Source organism: Nycticebus coucang, chromosome 22, assembly GCF_027406575.1.
Source record: "Nycticebus coucang isolate mNycCou1 chromosome 22, mNycCou1.pri, whole genome shotgun sequence".
In the NCBI taxonomy this organism is placed as follows: domain Eukaryota; kingdom Metazoa; phylum Chordata; class Mammalia; order Primates; family Lorisidae; genus Nycticebus; species Nycticebus coucang.
Genome location: NC_069801.1, coordinates 4,215,283 through 4,234,502, shown reverse-complemented (window position 1 = coordinate 4,234,502; position 19,220 = coordinate 4,215,283). Strand labels below are relative to the sequence as shown.

The window sequence follows — 19,220 nt, the reverse complement described above, 5'->3', positions numbered from 1 at the left end:
AGATAGAGCCCCACTATGTTGCCCTTGGTAGAGCTGTGGTATCACAGCTCACAGCAACATCAAACTCTTGGGCTTAAGCGATTCTCTTGCCTCAGCCTCCCAAGTAGCTGGTACTACAAGCGCCTGCCACAACACCCGGCTATTTCTTGGTTGTGGTTGTCAGTTGTTTGGCAGGCCTGGGCTGGGTTCAAAGCCACCAGCTCTGGTGTATGTGTCCGGCGCCTTACCCACTGAGCTGCTTATTTTTTTTTTGATAGTTCTACCCTGCCCACTCTTACAGGCAATAGGAAGTCAGTCTTAGTAGCAGGGAACGCAGCAGGAGGGAAAACTCAGAGGAGAAAACACCACAGTGTAGAAAGACACTTTTATTCTGTTGTTCGTTCAAACCAGGCCAGGAGAGGACTCACTCCTTGGAACAGGCCCGTTTCAGCTGTCGAGGCTGACGGAACCGCTCACCCCACCAGAGAGTCAGCTGTCACTCCCTCAAAGAAGTGCTCCTCGTGCTGTGGTTCCCATGATACCTGTTAGGCAAGTACTGAAAGGACAGTGGTCCAGATGCCAGCCTCATACTGGACTTGGTGCTGCAGGAGGCCCCAGCCTGTCACTCGGGGATCCACTCTCCTGGCCTGCTACTGCGAGGTGGCCTGCCTAGGGTCTCCATGCCCTGTGCAACAAGCCTCCCTGCCAACATTCATGTTGGCAGCAGGCAGAAGTAGCCACAGCCAGAGCCCTAATCCAGTGCCTGGCCCTGGTGCTGCCACTGCCCCCACATCCCAGAACCTGTCAGGCTCAGCTCCGCTGCTCTGGCCGAGGCCTGGCCTGGGGTCCCCGCTGCGCCTCTCTGTGGGCACGGAGGCGGCTGGACATCTTCTGCATCACCATCCTCTGGGCCTTCAAGCGCTTCCGGAGCTTGTCGTTTTCCTTCAGAGTGAGGAAGAGTTTTTTTTTCAGGGCATCTAAGTCCAAAAGGGCATAGCTGTGGTCAGATGGCTGCTTGAGGAGCGATCTTCTCAGCCGTGTGGGGCTGCCTGGCCGACCAGGGGCCTCTGCTGCTTCTGGTCTATGTGGCAAGACCTGAGGACAGAGGTGAGAGGTGACAGGTGTCTGAGGGCAAAAGCCAGGCAGCACAGGAGGGTGGTGGGTCCGGCCTGCAGGAGGCCTGTACTCAGCTCAGCACCCACTTCCCACCGGTCTCCTGAAATCCAAGTATGCCCCAATCATGATGGTCACTTTTACTGGGAAGCTCAGAAATTAAGACTGCAGACCCTGCTCCTTCATCCTACATGGTAGATTCTTTGAAGCAAATCATTTAAGGCTGCGCCCCACCAAGCACATGACCCCACGTCTTACCTGCCTGGTGAGGCCTTCAGTGTTCGGGGGCAGCTGAAGCTCTTCCAGCACAGCGTCCACGTTTCTCCCAGAGCTGTGTTCCTCGGCCGCCACCTCAGGAAGGACCTGGAGACAATGGCAGAATCAAGCAGGTGGTGTCTGTGGACACCAGATCCACCCCAGCTGTTCCCTGTCCATCCTAAATAATCCCCTTCCCATCTTGGAAAGCGGTACAGACCAGCCACAGGTCTGCGGCCACATAAACAGCCATCCTCTCCCTTCTACACACTCTGAACGGGACCCTCAAACAGGTACGGGCCTCACTACCATGGTGATTTCTCTGATACTGCATGGAAAGCAGGGAGCCTGAAAGGCTTCAGTTCTCCCTCCCTCTCTGGGAAACAGAATCCCTGGCATGTGGGGAAACACAACAGCCTCACGGGCAGCCTTGCTGGGCAGGTGCCACCCACTAGGTCTCAACCCAAGGCATGATTTCAACATTCAGGTAAACAGCCCTGGTACCCAACTCACTTTTTCTTTCTGCGAGCTGGCATTTCCTCTCTCGCCGGCAGGGTCTGTGTTCTCCCTCACCAGCTGCAAAACAGACAGGCGTGGAGCAGAGGCAGGCAGGCTCCAGGGCCAGCTTGCTTGGGAGGATGAGGTCTACGGACCCCAAGATCCCCCAACAGCCAGGCAGGGGCCTCAGGCACCACGGTCCCCATGCTCAGCCTGGAGCCTGCCATATCTAAATTTCTTAAACTGACCAGAAGCCCAGCTCAGTCCAGTTCTCAATGCCTGCTTGTTCTCCTTCTTCCAAAGATGTTCCCAAATCACGGAACCAGTGGCACAATTCACACATGCCACCCCAGGGCCTGGCATCCTGCCTCACTGAATGTCTGCCCTAAAAGCGACAGCATGTGGCATCTCCTCTCATCACTGGCATTACCAGTGCAGAGCCTCAGTCCCGGGCCTGCCAGGTGTGCTGACCTCAGAGCAGAGCCTGCCTGAGCTGAAAGAGGCCAGAACCACCTCCCTGCAGCCTGGCAGCAGAAGCATCAACCACTGTGACTGTGACTACACGTGTCCCCCCCCAACCCCCGGTTGTGAACCTGTAGTTTACTTCAGGGACAAACATTTTACACAAATACATGAAAGTGACTCCACTCCATTCCACTTATTAACAAACATGCACCCACTCTGTGCCAGGCGAGCACCTGGACACACAGCAGCCCCGCACGGGGCTTACTTGTAAGGATGACTGACAACCCGAAGGAAGTAAGCACTGCAGGTGCCAGGAAGACCAAGGGGCAGGAGGACCAGCAGGGCACAGGGAGTGCGGGGCAGCAGAAGGTCACCAGCTGCAGACATGTGGCCAGCACATGGTGCCCTGCTTCTGCGGTCTGACTCCAGCTCAACTTGCAGCGCCCTTCCCTCTCCCACTGGCCTCGTGCTTGTCCCCCCACTACATTGCCTTCCTGCTTCAGTGGGTGCATCCTGTGAGCCCAAGTCAGGTTCCACAGAATTCACTCATGGCCAGCCGTCCCTGAGCCCTCTCCTATGCCAAGCCTGCATGCCCTACCCCTACCCAGAGGTGTCCACCTCCGGGTCCCATGGGTACCAACAGATCCTCATGCTTGAGAACAACCTCCCCACAGGACCAGCCACAGTCTCCAGGGGCTCAGTAAGCTCCACCTCCCTGATCACCCCGGCCTACCTGGTAGGTCTGCAAAGGCCACCCGCTAGTCTACCTGCCTCACTACATCTTGCCTTCAGCTCAGGCCTCCTGACTATAGTCAGCTAGGATGCCCCTCTGCCTGCAGCCAGAGGGCGCCTTCCCAAAGCCACATCCCTCCCACAGCTACAGAATGAACATTCACGTCCCTGCAGCACTATGTCAAAACTCTGGCCCCCAGACAGACCAGAGACAGCATTAGAACATGAGGCCTTCTGGAGCTAACTAGGCTGAGAAGAGAACAGAGCCCTCCTGAGGGGACTGGTGTCTTAAGAAGACAAAAGGGTGCACGCTCACTGTGCTATCTGCCCTCTGCAAACCCAGAAGAGGGCCCTGACCAGAACCAACATCTGGTGACCTGCCAGCCTGGATCAGTACTGTTCCTGAACAGGCCGCAAATCTCTTCCACTCCACGCTTCTTTACCACTGTCCCCTGGTCTTCCTCTGTCACTGCCCTGGCAACACCTTCCCATTCTCTTGACCCAGATATCTGCCTTTACCATGTCAGCTGCAGCCCCAACAGCACTCGGCACAGGACCTGGATGGCAGTGGTGCCCACTGCCAAGCCCTGGCTGGCTTCTCGGGCACAGTGCACTGGCTCTGGTGCAATACTGGGCCTGCAGCCTTTCAGGTGGGAAGGTCCTCACTTCAAGTCTCCAGCCCATGGGAGAGCCAGTCAGGGTGAAAAAGAGAAGACCCAGCTCCTGGCTCATTTGCTTCTCAACAGTGTGCTGGTGTGGAGCACGATCTATTTTTAAAGTGGCTTTTCTTTGAGACAGTCTTGCTTTGTTGCCCAGGCCAATATGCAGTGGCTTCAACAGCAACCTCAAACTGCTGGGCTCAAGTGATTCTCCTGCCTCAGCCCCCTGAGTAGCTGGGACTACAGGTGCCCACCACAATACCTAGCTAATTTTTCTATTTTTAGTGGAGATGGGGTCTCTCATTCAGGCTGATCTTGAACTTCTAAGCTCAAGGGATCCTCCCCCCTCAGCCTCCCAGAGTGCTAGGATTACAGGGATGAGCCACCACATTTGACCTAAAATGACTTTGAATTATGACTTCTCTTAAAGCAAAGGTCACAGCCAGCAGGGACACAGGCTCTGGACCCCGGAGGCTTGACAGTGCTGCTTTCCTGGCCTTCACTTTGCCTGCAAATGCCACCACCACCCACCAACTGCTGGGTGAATGGTGCTGGCTGAGTCTGAAGATAAAGGGCACTATCGTGTCCCTACCTGCGTGGGGTCCTGAAAGGCAAACACCGTGGGCACAGCATTGTGCTTCAGGTTTTTGCGGTTCCCAAAGGCACTAAAGCACTCAGGTTTGAAGTGTTCAGAGCAGATAACCGTGTGCTGTTTGGGCTTGAAGTTGCCCCGGCCGATGTTCAGCACCCACTCCTTCAGCAGCTCGGGGCGGCTGAATGGGAACCTATGGGGCCAAAGCAGGACATGTGAGACCTAGCAGAGCTGAATTCAGCGCTTGAGAGTCTTGTAGAATTTTCACACCACCACGAGTATTTTATGTTTTGTTTTTTTTTTTTTTGTAGAGACAGAGTCTCACTTTATGGCCCTCCGTAGAGTGCCGTGGCCTCACACAGCTCACAGCAACCTCCAACTCTTGGGCTTAAGCGATTCTCTTGCCTCAGCCTCCCGAGTAGCTGGGACTACAGGCGCCCACCACAACGCCCGGCTATTTTTTGGTTGCAGTTTGGCTGGGGCCGGGTTTGAACCCGTCACCCTCGGTATATGGGGCCGGCGCCCCACCGACTGAGCCACAGGTGCCGCCCCACCACGAGTATTTTAATGGAAGCTTTGGAAATTCAGTAATCTCACTTTGTTAAATCACATCAAATTTCTGGAAGCTTCTGTCATGGCTGTCTCAGCATCCTCAATGGGAAACCTGAGACCGTGAACATGGCCTGTGCACCCAAGGGAGCTATTTTTGAAGTTCCATTTGCCAGGAGCCTTTGTTCATTGCTTCAGGAGCCTGCCACTTGCAGGGTCCTGTTCTTGGTGCTGGGGATGTGAGAGTGAACAAGAAAGTCTCCCAGCAAGGAGCCTACATCCTAGGAAAGGGAGGCAGCCCCTAAACCATGAGAGGGCAGATCTCGAACTATTTTGAAAGCCACGCAATAAGGTTTGACTGTGGGCCATGAAACACAGAAGGAATTTCAAGTTTCAGAAGGTAGTGGCTACTGGAGGAGCTGGTTGGAGGAGCAGAAGTTTGTTTTAGGTACTACATTTGAGGTGCTTTTAATTTTTTTTCCCCTGAGACAGAGTTTCACTCTGCTTGTTTTTCTTTTTTTTTTTTGCAGTTTTTGGCCAGGGCAGGGTTTTAACTCACCACCTCTGGTATATGGGGCCGGCGTCCTACTCATTCAGGCACAAGCACCACCTCTTTTTTTTGTTTGTTTTTTGAGACAGAATCTGACTATGGTCACCCCCAATAAAGTGCCGAAGCATCACAGCTCACAGCAACCTCAAACTCTTGGGCTTAAGTGATTATCTTGCCTCAGCCTCCCAAGTAGCTGGGACTACAGGCACCCGGCTATTTTTTTGTTGCAATTGTCATTGTTAGTTCAGCTGGCCCGGGTGGGGTTGGAACCCGCCACCCTCAGTGTATGTGGCTAGCACTGTAACCACTGTGGTCAGGCATTGAGCTGAGTCTTACCCTGTTGTCCCAGGCTAGAGTATCATGGCCTTAGCTTAGCTCTCAGCAACCTCAAACTCTTGGGCTTGAGCAATCCTCTTGCCTCAGCCTCCCGAGTAGCTGGGAACCACAGGTGCCACCACAAAGCCCAGCTAGTTTTTCTATTTTTAGTAGAGACAGGGTCTCTTTTTCAGGCTGGTCGCAAACTCTTGAACTCAAGGGATCCTCCCACCTCAGCCTCCCAAAGTGCTAGAATTATAGGCCTGAGCGACCACCCCCACCCTTGAGGTGCTTTTTAGATTGTTCCTGTGGAGTCGCAGGTGGGCACATTTGACTGGAAATGTCAGTGGGGTGGACCCTGCATAGCCCATAAGCCTGGGTGAGATCGGTGCCCTGGGCAGTCAGCTTGGATGGGGACCATCACTGGGTCACCGCAAGTGCTCCCCCACCTATGAGAAAGGAAGAGGGCAGAGTAGCGTCCTACAGACCAAAGGGGAAAAGCAATCAGAGGTCAATGATCAGCATGTCAAATACTACAGAGGCGGGGTTAAGATAAGGACAGACACCTGACTTGGCATCTTAAGGCTCCCTGGTGACGTGACAAAACCCTTTTGTGAGAGTAGAAACGGCTTCAAACAGGGGGCGGCGCTGTCCCAGGCACATACCCAGTGGAAACAAGCAGGCACAGGAAGGCTGTCCAGGACAGCGTATTGGCCGCAGCCAAAACACCCTCAAACGGATAAACTCCAGTACAAAGTGTTTAATGGAGTACTAGTGATCAAACGGAATGACAGACGGCAGGCCACAGTTCCCCGTGGGGCGTAGAGGACGGTCTGGGTGTGAGGTCTCTTGGGGGCTGGTACTGCTCCAATTCAGGGGTGTGCACTTGAGGAATGTGTACTTATGGTCTTTGCATTTTTGTGCGTGTTACACTTCAATCAAAACATTACTACAAAAGAGAGTGTAATGGTGGGTGTGAAAAACCAGCTCAAGCCACCTGAAGCGTTGTGCTCGGAACAGGACCGAGAACCCGGGCACCGCAGGGCACGAGTGCGCCCTCCTAGGCAGGGCCGCAGACCCAGCACCTCCCACCACCCCGGACACTTTGGAGGGCTCTCATTCCTCTGCTGCAGCCGCCCAGGTCCCCCCCTTCAGGACCTGACGCGCGGCGAGGCTCAGCAGGACCGCGGCCCCGGGCGGACTCGTTCGGCTAAGCACCTACCACGCCCTGGCCGCAGCCGAGGCCAGCGGAGCTACGCGCACAGGCCGCCGTCAGCCGCGCGCGCCTGCTCCGCCGCTCTCCCCGCGGCCGGGCCGAGGCAGCGCTGGACCTCTCGGGCCCATCCCCCGGGCCCGGCGGCCGCACGCCCTCGGGCCTCCCCAGCCATCCCGCCCCGCGCGCAGAGGCCTCCGAGCTCCCCCGGGGCCCCAGGACCGGGCCTCGCGCGCCCTGGCGCCCTAGCCTCTCACCGGTGGAAGGTGAGCTGCTTCCTGCGGCTGTTGTAGCGGTTGCAGCACTGCCGGGCAGCGCAGGACTTCGGCATCTCCGCAGCCGGGCCCGGCTGCCCCTAACAAAGATGGCGGCGGCGGCGCCTGCGGGCGCGCGGGGCGGGACCGCCGGGGCCACTGGGAGCGGGAGGCGGGCCTGGCTTGGCTCCAGGGCGCGCTCGCCCGGAGGTCCCCGACACCCCCGGAGGTCGAGAGGGTCCTGGGCGCCACGTCTAGGTGCTCGCGGCCCCACCTCAGGCCCGACACCCAACCCCCATCCTTGGGCCGACGCTAGTCTCTCCCCAGTTCTCTATAACCGGTCGCCCATGACCTTGCTTTGCGCCCCCCCAAAACATTAGGCCACCAACAGCCGTGGATGACCAGAAATGAGAAAGACCCAACCTCAATTTAGTCAATATATTTAAGGCTCCGAGAAGCGTTAATAAACAGGTTTTAGCTCCTCTGATGGCGCTGGAGAAGGGAATAATTGGCCACTGGTTGATCTCAGGTAAGAAGCCAGTAGAGGCTCAGGCACTGGGAACCCGAGAGCAGATGGGCTCCCGCAGGGAGATTCCCCTACGGGCCTGCAGAGCCTCAGAGGGTGCAGCTTCACAAAGCAGGCTAACCATTCACTTGGGTTAAGAAGCTAATCCAGAATTTCACGAAGAAACTGAAAGCTACTCATGGCTGTAGTCTTGTCTCTGAAGAATTCACTAGAAAGTATATTTAAAGAGCCCTGGGCAAGCCGAGCGCGATGGCTCACCCCTGTAATCCTAGTGGATTGCTTGAGTTGGAGACCAGCCTGAACAAAAGTGAGACCCCCGTCTCTACTAAAAAGATAGAAAAAAAACTGTGGCTGAAACTGTCTCACCAAAAAAAAAAAAAAAAAAAAAAATTTTTTTTGGAAAAGAAAAGAGCCCTGGGCATTTTTCAGTTTGCCATACCCAACTCAGACTTTTACTTCCTTGGGTCCTCAAGTAATGTTTGGGGAAGTGATGATGGGGGGAAGAAACACAGTTGTCCTTCAGCACAGAACACAAAACACCTGAAGCTAGACATGAACCTCAAAGTAGCAATATATTTATTTACAAAATATACAGTTTCACAGAAACAGCTTCGCTTTATACACATAAACTTTAAAATTACACAGAACCATGTAAACGATGTTAAGTGTCTGGCCTGGCCAAAGCTCACAGGAGGGGCCTACGCTGGGGATAACATCTTCTGTCCCCTCAACTTCACTAGCCACCAACCAGGAGCCCCTGGATGGGTCATGCCTAATTTGCATATAGAAGCTGATTGCAGCTGCCCAGCTCAATCTAACACAAAAAACCAAGGTGTCTTGACTTAAGACACCACCCACAGGGATAGATCTGTTAAAAGAACAAAAATGCAATCAAGAAACAGAAACCGAGATGAGTATCAAATGCATTCCAGAGGCATCAAACCTTCCAGCACAGGTAACAATTGCTAGCATTGACAGTTCTACTCTAAAACCAGTCATATTATTCAAATGCACTTTAAAAATCTCCTGTTTTTTTTTTTTAAAAAGAAAAATGCTTTGGAACTTTGGTTATTCTCATCATGGTGAAGACACTGGACAGGCATTGTCACGGGGCAGATCTTTGGCAAATTCCTCTCCACCTCATCTTGGATGTTTGCCCTAGTCAGAGCCAGACAACCGTCTGGAGAAGTTGTTTCTAAACCAGCTTACTATTTTTCTCTGCAGAACAGTTTCTCCCTTGGTGATCCTCACAATAAACTGGTTTCAGAAACTATTTCTCTCTCCTTATAAGCAACAGAATATTTTTTAAAAAGACAGTTGACTGGACAAGTGTGAAAGATACAGGGACAAAAAATGGGCTCTGAATAGCCAAATTATGGTTCAAGCCCCTTGGTGCTTCAGTGAGAGAATGTGGAAAGTCTGCCTGGCCCTGCACAAGGTGCCACATGAAGGGGCAGCTCCCTGGCAGGGATACCACAGGCCCACCCTGCTGCAAATAAATATTACTAACGTGGGCAGTCTTCCCTTTCCATGCCTTACAAAAAACAATGCTTATGAAAACATATTCAATTTACAAAACACGTTTGAGAATAAGTATTGAACTGCTAAAGAGCAATGTCAATTTTGGAGAAAACTGAACCCCTCTTCTCCCTCCCAGCCCCCAAACTAACAGTGTCCTGGGCTGCACTGCCCTTGAACAGAGAGTTCTGCAGGGACTCACAGCGCAAATTCTCTGGTTCTCCTGAGCTAGGTCTCCAGGGGCCTCTCCAGTTTAGGATGCTAATAAAGACCTAAGGAGCTCCACACAGGTCAATGATACATTCCTGAAGGCCTCAGTTACCCTATCACTCACTCAACAACATAAACCAAAAAAAGGGTCCAAGTCCCAACCTTGCCCCGTGGAAGCAGCAGGCCAGCCTGCGTAAGGGGCACACTAAGACCTACGCATGTGAGAGGCCTCTCCCCTAATTTTTCTTTACCCATAATTTAGAGGAACCCCATTTGGGTCCCAGTGATTGCCTAACCTCTATGTTGTTACCAGAATAAGGTGAGTGGAACAGATGAAGAATGAACCTAAGCACCCCCACATTTGAAAACAGCTAGCCTAGGCCTCACCAGGACACCTCATATACCCACTGGAGAGAAAGGGCACTCAGCAAGAAATAGCCCAATACTTTTGGCTGTATCGTGCAAAGACAGGTTTTTTACATCGTGCAAAACAGGAAACTGAGTTGTGAACACAGGCTACCTCAACCCCCCAACCAACCCCCTTTTCTACAGAGAAGGGGCCACATTGTCCTTTTAACAAACACAAGGAAACCTAAGAACCACAAGCCACCGCGTGGATCGTCTCAGAGTGAGGCCAGAGGGTTCCCACCAGCGGCTCCTGTGGACAGGTGACAGTGAGGCAGAGGGAGCCACTAAGGGGAAGCTTTGACAGGTGCTGCACAGACACTTCTGGTAAAAGACTTAACACACAAGAAAAAGCTTTTACACATATGGCTGTTCATTAACAGGCTGGGGAAACTAAACAACTTCCCTCCCCAGCACAGCGGTAGCAGGACTAACAGATAAGCACTTGTTCCAATTGGCGGGAATTTGTTAACAATGATAGCAAAAACTCACAACTACCATGTACCCTCATTTTCAGCTGAACCAAACCCACTGCACTTGGGTGTTTAGTCCACCTCCACTGCAGAGAACACGGCTCTGGCAGCAGCTTTGGCCAACGAAGATTTTATTCGGTACAGTTTCTACCTGGACAATCTGTCCTTTTGCTTAGGCACCTGAATGGCAGGGATCTGCCCGCACCAGAGCGGAGAGTTCTGTGCTCAACTAAGAGAGGGGCCAGGAAGCCGGCCGTCCCTTTCAATTCCTTGCCTGCAGCCTCCTCACCAGCAGCAGTCAGTCCAGAAACAGCTTCCGGGAGCCCATGCGGGAGCGGTTGGAACGGCGGATGTCAAACTTGGAGTCCCGGCACTTTTGGCAGACAAATACTTCTGGAACATTGGATTTCCGGATTTTTGCACAGGACAGGTGAATCCAGGTGTGGCACTCGTTACACTCGATCATGGGGCGGCCCGCAAATGGCTTCATGCAGAAGCAGGTGACGAGGTCCCAGGAATCATCATCTGCAAGAGAAAAAACAAAAGAAACAAACACATGAGAAGGGTGGCGACCTTTCATCCCTCCCTCCCCACCAGCAAGCTGCTTGGTCTGACAGGAGCAGCAGCTGAGTTCAATGAAACTGGTTACTCAACTAACAAAAAAAACTTCTGATGCTTCTCTCTGAAAATGTAGAAACTGCACAACAAAAAGCACCAAAATGTGGGGCAACCCAGGAGAGGTTTACTGATAAGCTACACAACTTTTACATTGAGATCCGTCTCGTAATCTTGGCTCTAACAGAGACTGACCCCTTCCTGAGCACCTCAGCATCCACCTTCCTGCCCTTTCCTTCTCCCTCGAGATGGTGGGACACTCTACTGTCACACTCGATACAAGGGACCTGGCCCTCTATCCCAGAGAGATGACCACTTAAAATAACCTCTCTTCTGGGCGGCACCTGTGGCTCAAAGGAGTAGGGCACTGGCCCCATATGCCAGAGGTGGCAGGTTCAAACCCAGCCCTGGCCAAAACTGCAAAAAAAAAAAAAAAAAAAAAAAAAAAAAACAATAACCTCTCTTCTAAACACCAGCTAATAAGCATGTCCACCCTGCAGGACACTTACCGGAGTCCACCATTATGTCCTCATCATTGCCAGTGCTGTCCTCATCTCGGAACACCACCTGCTTTCCCTGCCGGACGATAGTCCGTTTGCCTTCAGTTTTTATTTCTTTGCCCTGATCAGGTGACACAGTGGCACAAGACCCACTCGAGGGTGTGTCAGAGTCCCAACCCGAGCAGGGGTCACTGGGGGCCTGGGGAATATCCTGCAAGGTGGGGCTCGTGGGGTTCTCCCCATAGGCATCAGCAGTGTCAATCTTCAGCAAGTTACCCCTGTACCCCTCCTTCTCAGGCACATCACTGTCCCTTCGCTTCCTCTTCTTCTTCTTCTTTAGTTTGTCTGTCTTCTTTCTGTCCAGCAAGAAGTTGCTGGGTTTGGCTCGCTGCAAAAGAGTGGGCTGGAGGTGGCTAAAGCAGCGGTCAGAGACTGGCAAGGGCACCGGGGATGCGATGTCAGTGAAACCAGTGTCCCAGCTGTCACTGTCAATAGTGCCAGTGGTGCTGTTGGCAGGGCTGGGGCTGCTCCTCAAAGGGAGTTCCTACAAGGATGGAGGCAAAGGTGGTGGGTTCAGGTTGCTGAGACTGGCCCCCCAGCAGAGCAACCCCTGCCCTCCCTCAGCCACAGGCCTTTGTAATGTGTTCCTACGGCCTTGAACGTCTTAGTTTCAAGAAACATCATTACAGTTTAATATGACACCTTGAGGAGAGAAACCACCTCCCCCTGCTGACCCCGCAGCCTTCATCACAGGCACTCAGTGGCATCTGTGGAAAAGAATGCTGCAGACACTGTCTCCTACCCTCCTGCCTTTCCCTCGCTGCCAAACCTCTCCTGCCATTTGTCTTCCCAAGAGATTTTTTTTTAATTAAGTGAATTTAAATTAGCTTTGAGAATTTCCTGACAATCTTAAAGAACTGGACACTTCCCAAAATATTGCAAAAACAAGTAGGTAATTACTGCCCCAAAGCAGTGAGCTCAACTCTATAGTTGTTTCACATGATGTAAGCACCTGGCCGCACTGCTCAGTATGAAGTGAGCAGTATCCTACATGGCAAGTGGAAATAATAAACCAATACTGGGGTTTTGCCTCCTGGAAACCATGGATTCTTTTTATTTTATTTTTCAAGACAGTCTCAAGCTGTCACCCTGGGTAGAGTGTCATGGCATCACAGCTCACAGCAACCTCCAACTCTTGGGCTTAAGAGATTCTCTTGCCTCAGCCTCCCAAATAGCTGGGATTACAGGCGCCTGCCACAATGCCCAGCTATGTTTTGGTTGTAGTTGTCATTGTTGTTTGGCAGGCCTGGGCTGGATTCGAACCCGCCAGCTCCAGTTTATGTGGCTGGTGCCTTAGCCACTTGAGCTACAGGGTCTGAGCCAGGATTCTTTTATTTTTAGTTTAATCCAATATGAACAAGGCTCCTGACCTTTGGGCCCCACAACAGCTCTGGTCCACAGTCCTGCCCTCTTCTCAGCAAGGAAGCATTGGTTCTAACCCCAAGTCCTTGAAGGTGCTAGGTATGTGGTACTCACAGCAACCAGGAAGTTGCAGGAAAGGCAGGGTGTACACCCCAAGTCCACTCATCCGGTTGAATCCCAAGCTCTACCACTAATTAGCTGACAACCTAGAACAAAGTGATTCCCTCACTGAAGCTCAGTGCTGTCATCTTTAAACTGGGGATAAAAAAAAAAAAACAGCACCCCTAGCCGGGCATCGTGGCAAGTACCTATAGTTCCAGCCACTTGGGAGGCTGAGGCAAGAGAATCATTTAAGCCCAAAAGAGGTTGCTGTGAGCTGTGATGCCACAGCAGTCTCAAAAAAAAAACAAAACTGCACTTTGGCTCAGCACCCATAGCTCCATGGTTAGAGTGCTGGCCACATACACTAGGGCATACTGGTTCGAATCCAGCCCTGGCCTGCTAACCAACAACTAAAACAACAAAATAGCCGGGCATTATGGTGGGCACCTGTAGTCTCAGCTACTTGGGAGGCTGAGGCAAGAGAATCGTTTAAGCCCAAGAGTTTGAGGTTGCTGTGAGCTACAATTCCATAGCACTCTACTGAGAGCATCATAGTGAAACTGTTTCCAAAAAAAAAAACCAGCATCTACCTCCTAGCAATGTAGGGCCATGAAAAGTGGCCATAGCAGACACTCAACATTACTGGTCATTAATAAAACCAAGCAGGATCACAAAGCGTTCGCAAATAAACTTTGAAAACTTATTAAGTCAGGCTGCACCTGTGCCCAGTAGGGCACTGGGTTCAAACCCAGCCCCGGCCAAACTACAACAAAAAAATAGCCAGGCACTGTGGTGGGCGCCTGTAGTCCCAGCTACTCGGGAGGCTTAGGCAAGAGAATCGCCTAAGCCCAAGAATAGGAGGTTGCTGTGAACTGTGACACCACGGCACTCTACCAAGGGTGACAAAGTGAGACTATCTCTAAAACAAACAAAAAAAATTTATTAAGTCATTTCTGGACAAGCCTGTAATTTCTGTTGGAGCTTTAGGAACCAATTCCCTGGCTGATCAAAGTTCCCAAGAAACAGATTTCTCTGCAGGACCACTGCCTGAGGTCATCCTGAGCAACCCTCCCAGATCCACTGTCCCAGTGCCGTGGTCAGCCACCCAAGAGGATGCAGTGAGAGAACCCGGGTCTGTGCTTAGAAGTAACGGTCTCCATAGCTCAGATGATTACCTCCTTCGGATAAGGGATATAACCAGCATAGGCCAAGACAAAGGTGCAGAATTTGTTGAAGTCTTCCACAGTCCTGCGCCTTTTGTAACTTGGGGAATATTCCTGTTAACAAGAGAAAAGAATGTATTTGCAGGAGACACGTCTAGGTGGAATCACAGAAACAGTACAAGCCATCTGGGCTTCTCCGCCAACCATTCAAAAAGTACAGTTAGATTTAAAGACAATCTAGAAACAAGATAAGGTAAGTTCAGGTCAAGAAGCAACACCATTTTCAGAAAGTTGAGAGCAGAGTGCTGAGAGTTTATGCCAAGAACGCTGGGAAACTGGCTGGAGATAAAAGCTTGTACAAAAGTCTACTTCTTAGGCGTCACAGGGCATTTTCTGACTGTATCTATTAGTCCCTGCAGGCCTATCAGGAATCTAGTAACTACTTTTGCTAGATTTTACACTTCGAATATCAACTGGGGCTGCAGCTGTAACTGAAGTATTTTAAGTGATTTCAAAAGTCAACTACTTCTTAACCTTCAGAGTTGGGTCAGGCCTGGGACCCTAGAGCTTAAAACCGCCCCCCTCTTGTAACCCAGCCAGTGGTGCCTGAGGGCCCACTCACTTCTGTGCAGAGGTGCCATGCACCCAAAGGTTTTCTAACTCAGAGAATAAGCCAGAAACGTTCCTGCTAGGCTTAACTGCACATTTAAGATGGAATACTAGAGAATTCTCCCTGTAAGTCCCACCCTCATTCAAACTAGAAACACACATAAGGGATTTCCTCCTAAGAAAGAGTCTGCAATGGGACAAACACTCCTGATTTGCTCCGAATCAGAACAACTGTGCTTCATTATAGTTTATTTGCCAAGAGTATCAGGGAGGTGGTGTCCTTTAAGTACTTCATCACCCACACCCTCCATCCTTACCTAGGTGCTCAATTTATCTTCCCAGAGGTTGGAGCCCAAGGCCCCATGCTAGATGAAAGCCAGGGGGGATGTGGGAGAACAGAGGACCTGGGCAGGAGGCAAGAGCCCAGAGGCCCAGAAGTGCGGCCCCTAGATTTTATTCCGAAGTACACTTTTTAAAAGAATTTTTTTCAACTCGGTTCTAGCAAACCACCTACCCTCCACACTATCGGACCTCGAAGGCTGTCCAATTAGCCAAGGCAAATACAGCACCCGCCTCTACGTTTTCCGCAATTCAGAGATCCGGCCCCCACCGCAGGGAAAAGCTAGCCGGCCACCCTCTCGGCCCAGTAGGGAGGACTGAAGCCCCGTCCTCGAACTCTCCCAGAGAACTTTTATTTCGGCGGGGAACGTGCAGAAATGGGTCGGGACCTGGACGCCCAGCGGAAGGCGGCGGCGCCTTAAGGTCGGGCGGAGACGCAGCCCGGGGGTCTGCGGGGGAGGGGCCCACGTCACCCCCCAGCTGGCCGGGCAGGCCGCAAAAGGCAGCGAGGCCCCCTCCCCGCGCTCCCGCGGAAGCTGCCCCCCGGCGACGCTCGTTCCCGGAAGGTGCGGGGCCCATCCCGCGGGGATGTGGGGGGGGGTGGGAGGCGAAAAGGATTTAAGGGTCCCGCGCGGCTCCACGAAGCCCCCGGGGCGGCAACGAATCCAGCGCGCCAGGCGCCGCCTCCCCTCCCCCACCCGCCCGCGGTCGCCCGACCCGCACTGAGACTCCAGCGGGCATGGGGGAAGGGGCCGCGCGGGGCCGCTGCGGGGGGACGGCCAGAAGAACCGAGGGCCGATCCCCGGAAGGAGGGGGAGTGAGTTGGGCGGAGCGAGCGGAGCCCGCGGACAGGGGGGCGGGGGCCCCCGAGGGGGGCCGAGGTTGCCGAGGGGTGCTGGGGGGACAAGGCCGGGTCCCGACAACGAGCAAGGACCCCCAAAAGACCCGGGTCCCCGAGCAGCAGAGGGGGCGGGGGCCGATCCGGCCGCGCGCGGAGTCAGGGGGCGGGGCGCGGGCCGCCGGGCCCTGGGGATTAGGGAAGCAGCGGGGGCTGCGCGGTGCGGAACCCGGTCCGAGGGGGGCCACGAGCCGCCGGGAGGGGGGTAGGGGATTCCTCTGAGAGAAACCGGAGCACAGGGCCGGCGGCGGCTCAGGCACCGTCTCCCGGGCGGGGAAGGAGTAACAGGCCGGCGGGGAGGGGCTGGGGGCGCCGACAGGTCTGGGGGCTACCCGAAGCCGGAGAGGGGCGTCCCCGGGCCGAGGTTTGGGAGCGGCGGCCTTGAGGAAAGAGCGCGGGGAGGACAGACGTCGGGGAAAGGGACACCGAGGCGAGGGCTGGTGGGCAGGACCAGGCGCGGGCCCGAGCAGGGGGCGGGGGTGGGGCTCCCGGGGGGGCGACGAGGGAAAGGCGGGGGAGGGGAAGGCGGCTCTCGGGGAGACTGGGGTCCGGATTCTCGGGGAGCGCAGGATCGCGGGGGAGGTGGTCGGGGGCGTTTCGGGAGCAGCTCTCACTCACCTCCGGGTGGAAGGCGGCGGCGCAGGACTCGGAGTCCATGTTCCAGGCGGGGGGCGGCGGCTGCGGGAGTGCAGGGCCCGGGATGCGGCCGAGGGGCAGCGGCGCCGCTCGGGGCTGGGGGCTCCGGCGGCTGCGCAGGGTGAGGGTGGACCTGGGAGGGGTCGCCCCGGCCGGAGGAGACGGGGGGCTCGGCGTGTCGCGTCCCGGACTCTGTAATCCCGGACTGGCGGCTGCACAGCAGAACAGAGTGGGCGACGCAGCCCTCGCGGCCGGCGCAGCGGGAGAGGCGAGAGAGTCGCTGCGAGGGGCGGCGGTAGCGGCGGCAGCGGCGGCGAGCGGGAACCCGACCGGCTCCCCGACCTGACGCCCAGTTCGGCTCGTGTCTCGGGAGGGAGGGCGGGAGAGCCGCGAGGCCTGTCGGGAAATGTAGTCCGGTGGCGACTGGAAGGCGGGGGCGCGGGGGCGTGGCGCGAGCTGTGTGCGGCGCATTACGGGGGTCGTAGTTGTCGCGCCGCCAGAGCGCCGCACAAAGGCCGCCCCGAGGACTCCAACCCCCATGGGGCTCCGCGGCGGCGGCCGGTGTGAGGGGGCGGTGTCCTTCGGGCTTTAGCTGCTCGAGCGGGGGTGGGGCGGGGGCTAGCGCCGACCCGGCCGCTGGGGGGAGGGGCGGCGCGGGCCCCAGCACCTCGGTCTCCGCGGGCGGGGTTGGCCCGGGCGCCGGGGGTGGAACTGACGGCCTGGGTCGCTATGGGCGGCGGCAGCAGCAGCTAGCGCCTCCTTTTTCTCTTCAGGCGCTCGGGGCTTGCGCCCCTTTGTGGGGCGGGGTCCCCGTGGCCCTGGAGGGAGTTGGGGGAGCGGGGGCGGCGGGGGCGGGGCGTGACGTAGCCTGGACCCGGCGGAGCGAGTTCGTTTCCGCCGCTGCGGGGGTCCTCGCGGGCGCCTCCCGGCTCCGGGGTCTTCGCGGACCGCGGACGGAACCCGGCAGGGCTGAGGTTGGACGGGCTTTTTCTGCCGGATTCGCTTTTGGGTGCCGGGTTAGTGTATTAAAAAAAAAAGAAATCGATACCAGCGCTGTCAGTGTCTTAAAGATGTTTGCCTTAAGTTCGTTTTTTGTTTTCGCCTTCGCTTAACCTTGGAACCGCCCCTGTTTTCTGACTTTTATTTCCTGAAAATATTCTTCCTACGATTACAACGGTGGAGGGTGAGGTGGAAACATGGTGTTCGATATTTGGTATTGACATTTACATTTACCTTGTTTATCAATGCTTAAGGATCGGCAGTGTTTAAATGCCACACCACCAACTGTTTTACAACTTCATGTGTTGAAGGTTGACTCTGGACACTTTGATCTTGACTGCTCTGATGACATTACCAAAAGCCGGCCTGGTATTCTCTAACGTTGTAAACAACCATTTGAAAGGAAAAATTGTATATACAAAATGCAGATGATTCCATAGCTTCAAAGATAAACTGTTAAAGGAGAGTGACAAAAAATATATTTTTTGAGACAGTCTCACTATGTCACTCTCAGTAGAGTGCAGTGGTGTCACAGCTCACAGCAACCTCCAACTCTTGGGCTTAGGCAATTTTCTTGTCTCAGCCTCCCAAGAGAGTAACAAAGTTTTAAATTTAAATCAGAAAACAGACTCTCGGACTTACTGGAAAGATGAGGTTGAGAGAGAATACTAAGTTAATCGGCTGTTTTTTTTCTTCTTTCTTTGGAGACAGTCTGACTTTGTCACCCTTGGTAGAGGGCCCTGGCTCAGCTCACAGCAACCTCCAACTCCTGGGCTCAAGTGATCCTCCTGCCTCAGCCTCCTGAGTAGGTGGGACTACAGATGACCACCACAACGCCTGGCTTTTTTTAAAGACTGGGTCTCACTCTGGCTCAGGCTGGTCTCCAGCTGGTGAGCTCAGGCCATCCACCTGCCTCAGCTTCCCAGAGTGTTGGGATTATAGGCATGAGCCACCGTTTCCGGCCTATTAGTTGGCTATTGATGTTTCAGTGGGTAAAATAATTCTGATGATAACAATGGTTAACAGAGTTTATTGTAGAAATACTTTTCTGAGTTGCTGTGAGTGCTGACGCTATGGCAGTCTATACTAAGGGTGACAAAGTGAGACTGTCTCAAAAAAAAAAAAAAACTTCTCTGAGCCTCAGTTTTCTGTTTTCTAAACTATAAAATTTTTACTTAGTGCATGTTCAATAAAAGGTAATTTACTGTTGTTTTATTAATTTCTGCAATATCAAAACCCATTGGTGGGCTCCCCAGAGGTAATAAATTGGGATATTCTACAAGGTCAAACAGATAAAATTACTAAGATAAAAACAGACATTCTGGACTTGCCTCTCAAGATTTTATTAGAAATTTATCACAGATTTGTCAAACTCAAATAATTTAGCCGCAGATTTAGAATGTTATCTGATCATAGTGACCAGAATAAACATCCTGAGGTTAGGCAGTGCTACCCAGGGTCAGATTCACCAGGAGCAACTTGTTTTGCCCAGATAAAAAAAGAGTTCAAGAAGGCTCAGGTGCCTGTAGCACAGTGGTTATGGCTCGGGCCACATGCACCAAAGCTGGCAGGTTCGAATCCAGTCCTGGCCAGCTAAACAGCAATAACAACTGCAACAAAAAATAGCCAGT

General features: G+C 53.6%; 2 protein-coding genes across 2 annotated transcripts; both read right to left on the bottom strand.

The window, feature by feature from the left end:
* Positions 1-356: 356 nt before the first annotated feature.
* THAP3 (THAP domain containing 3) lies at positions 357-7,303 on the bottom strand. Its single transcript, XM_053575500.1, has 5 exons — positions 7,178-7,303; positions 4,294-4,486; positions 1,861-1,923; positions 1,351-1,455; positions 357-1,074 (listed from the first exon to the last, which is right to left on the bottom strand). Exons 1-5 carry the CDS (start codon positions 7,249-7,251, stop codon positions 790-792), a joined length of 720 nt encoding a protein of 239 aa, XP_053431475.1. The 5' UTR covers positions 7,252-7,303; the 3' UTR covers positions 357-789.
* A 948-nt stretch (positions 7,304-8,251) lies between these two features.
* PHF13 (PHD finger protein 13) lies at positions 8,252-16,943 on the bottom strand. Its single transcript, XM_053575501.1, has 4 exons — positions 16,573-16,943; positions 14,121-14,222; positions 11,431-11,965; positions 8,252-10,831 (listed from the first exon to the last, which is right to left on the bottom strand). Exons 1-4 carry the CDS (start codon positions 16,609-16,611, stop codon positions 10,605-10,607), a joined length of 903 nt encoding a protein of 300 aa, XP_053431476.1. The 5' UTR covers positions 16,612-16,943; the 3' UTR covers positions 8,252-10,604.
* Positions 16,944-19,220: the final 2,277 nt, after the last annotated feature.

Bases quoted from the DNA above. Each gene is read 5' to 3' on its own strand.
- PHF13 (XM_053575501.1), bottom strand. From the start codon at position 16,611: ATGGACTCCGAGTCCTGCGCCGCCGCCTTCCACCCGGAG. The intron at 14,223-16,572 runs GTGAGTGAGAGC...TCTTGTTAACAG, and splicing joins CCGCCGCCTTCCACCCGGAG to GAATATTCCCCAAGTTACAA. The intron at 10,832-11,430 runs GTAAGTGTCCTG...TTTCTCTTGCAG, and splicing joins GGACATAATGGTGGACTCCG to ATGATGATTCCTGGGACCTC.
- THAP3 (XM_053575500.1), bottom strand. From the start codon at position 7,251: ATGCCGAAGTCCTGCGCTGCCCGGCAGTGCTGCAACCGCTACAACAGC. The intron at 4,487-7,177 runs GTGAGAGGCTAG...TTGGCCCCATAG, and splicing joins AAGCAGCTCACCTTCCACCG to GTTCCCATTCAGCCGCCCCG. The intron at 1,924-4,293 runs GTAGGGACACGA...TCTGTTTTGCAG, and splicing joins CCTTTCAGGACCCCACGCAG to CTGGTGAGGGAGAACACAGA.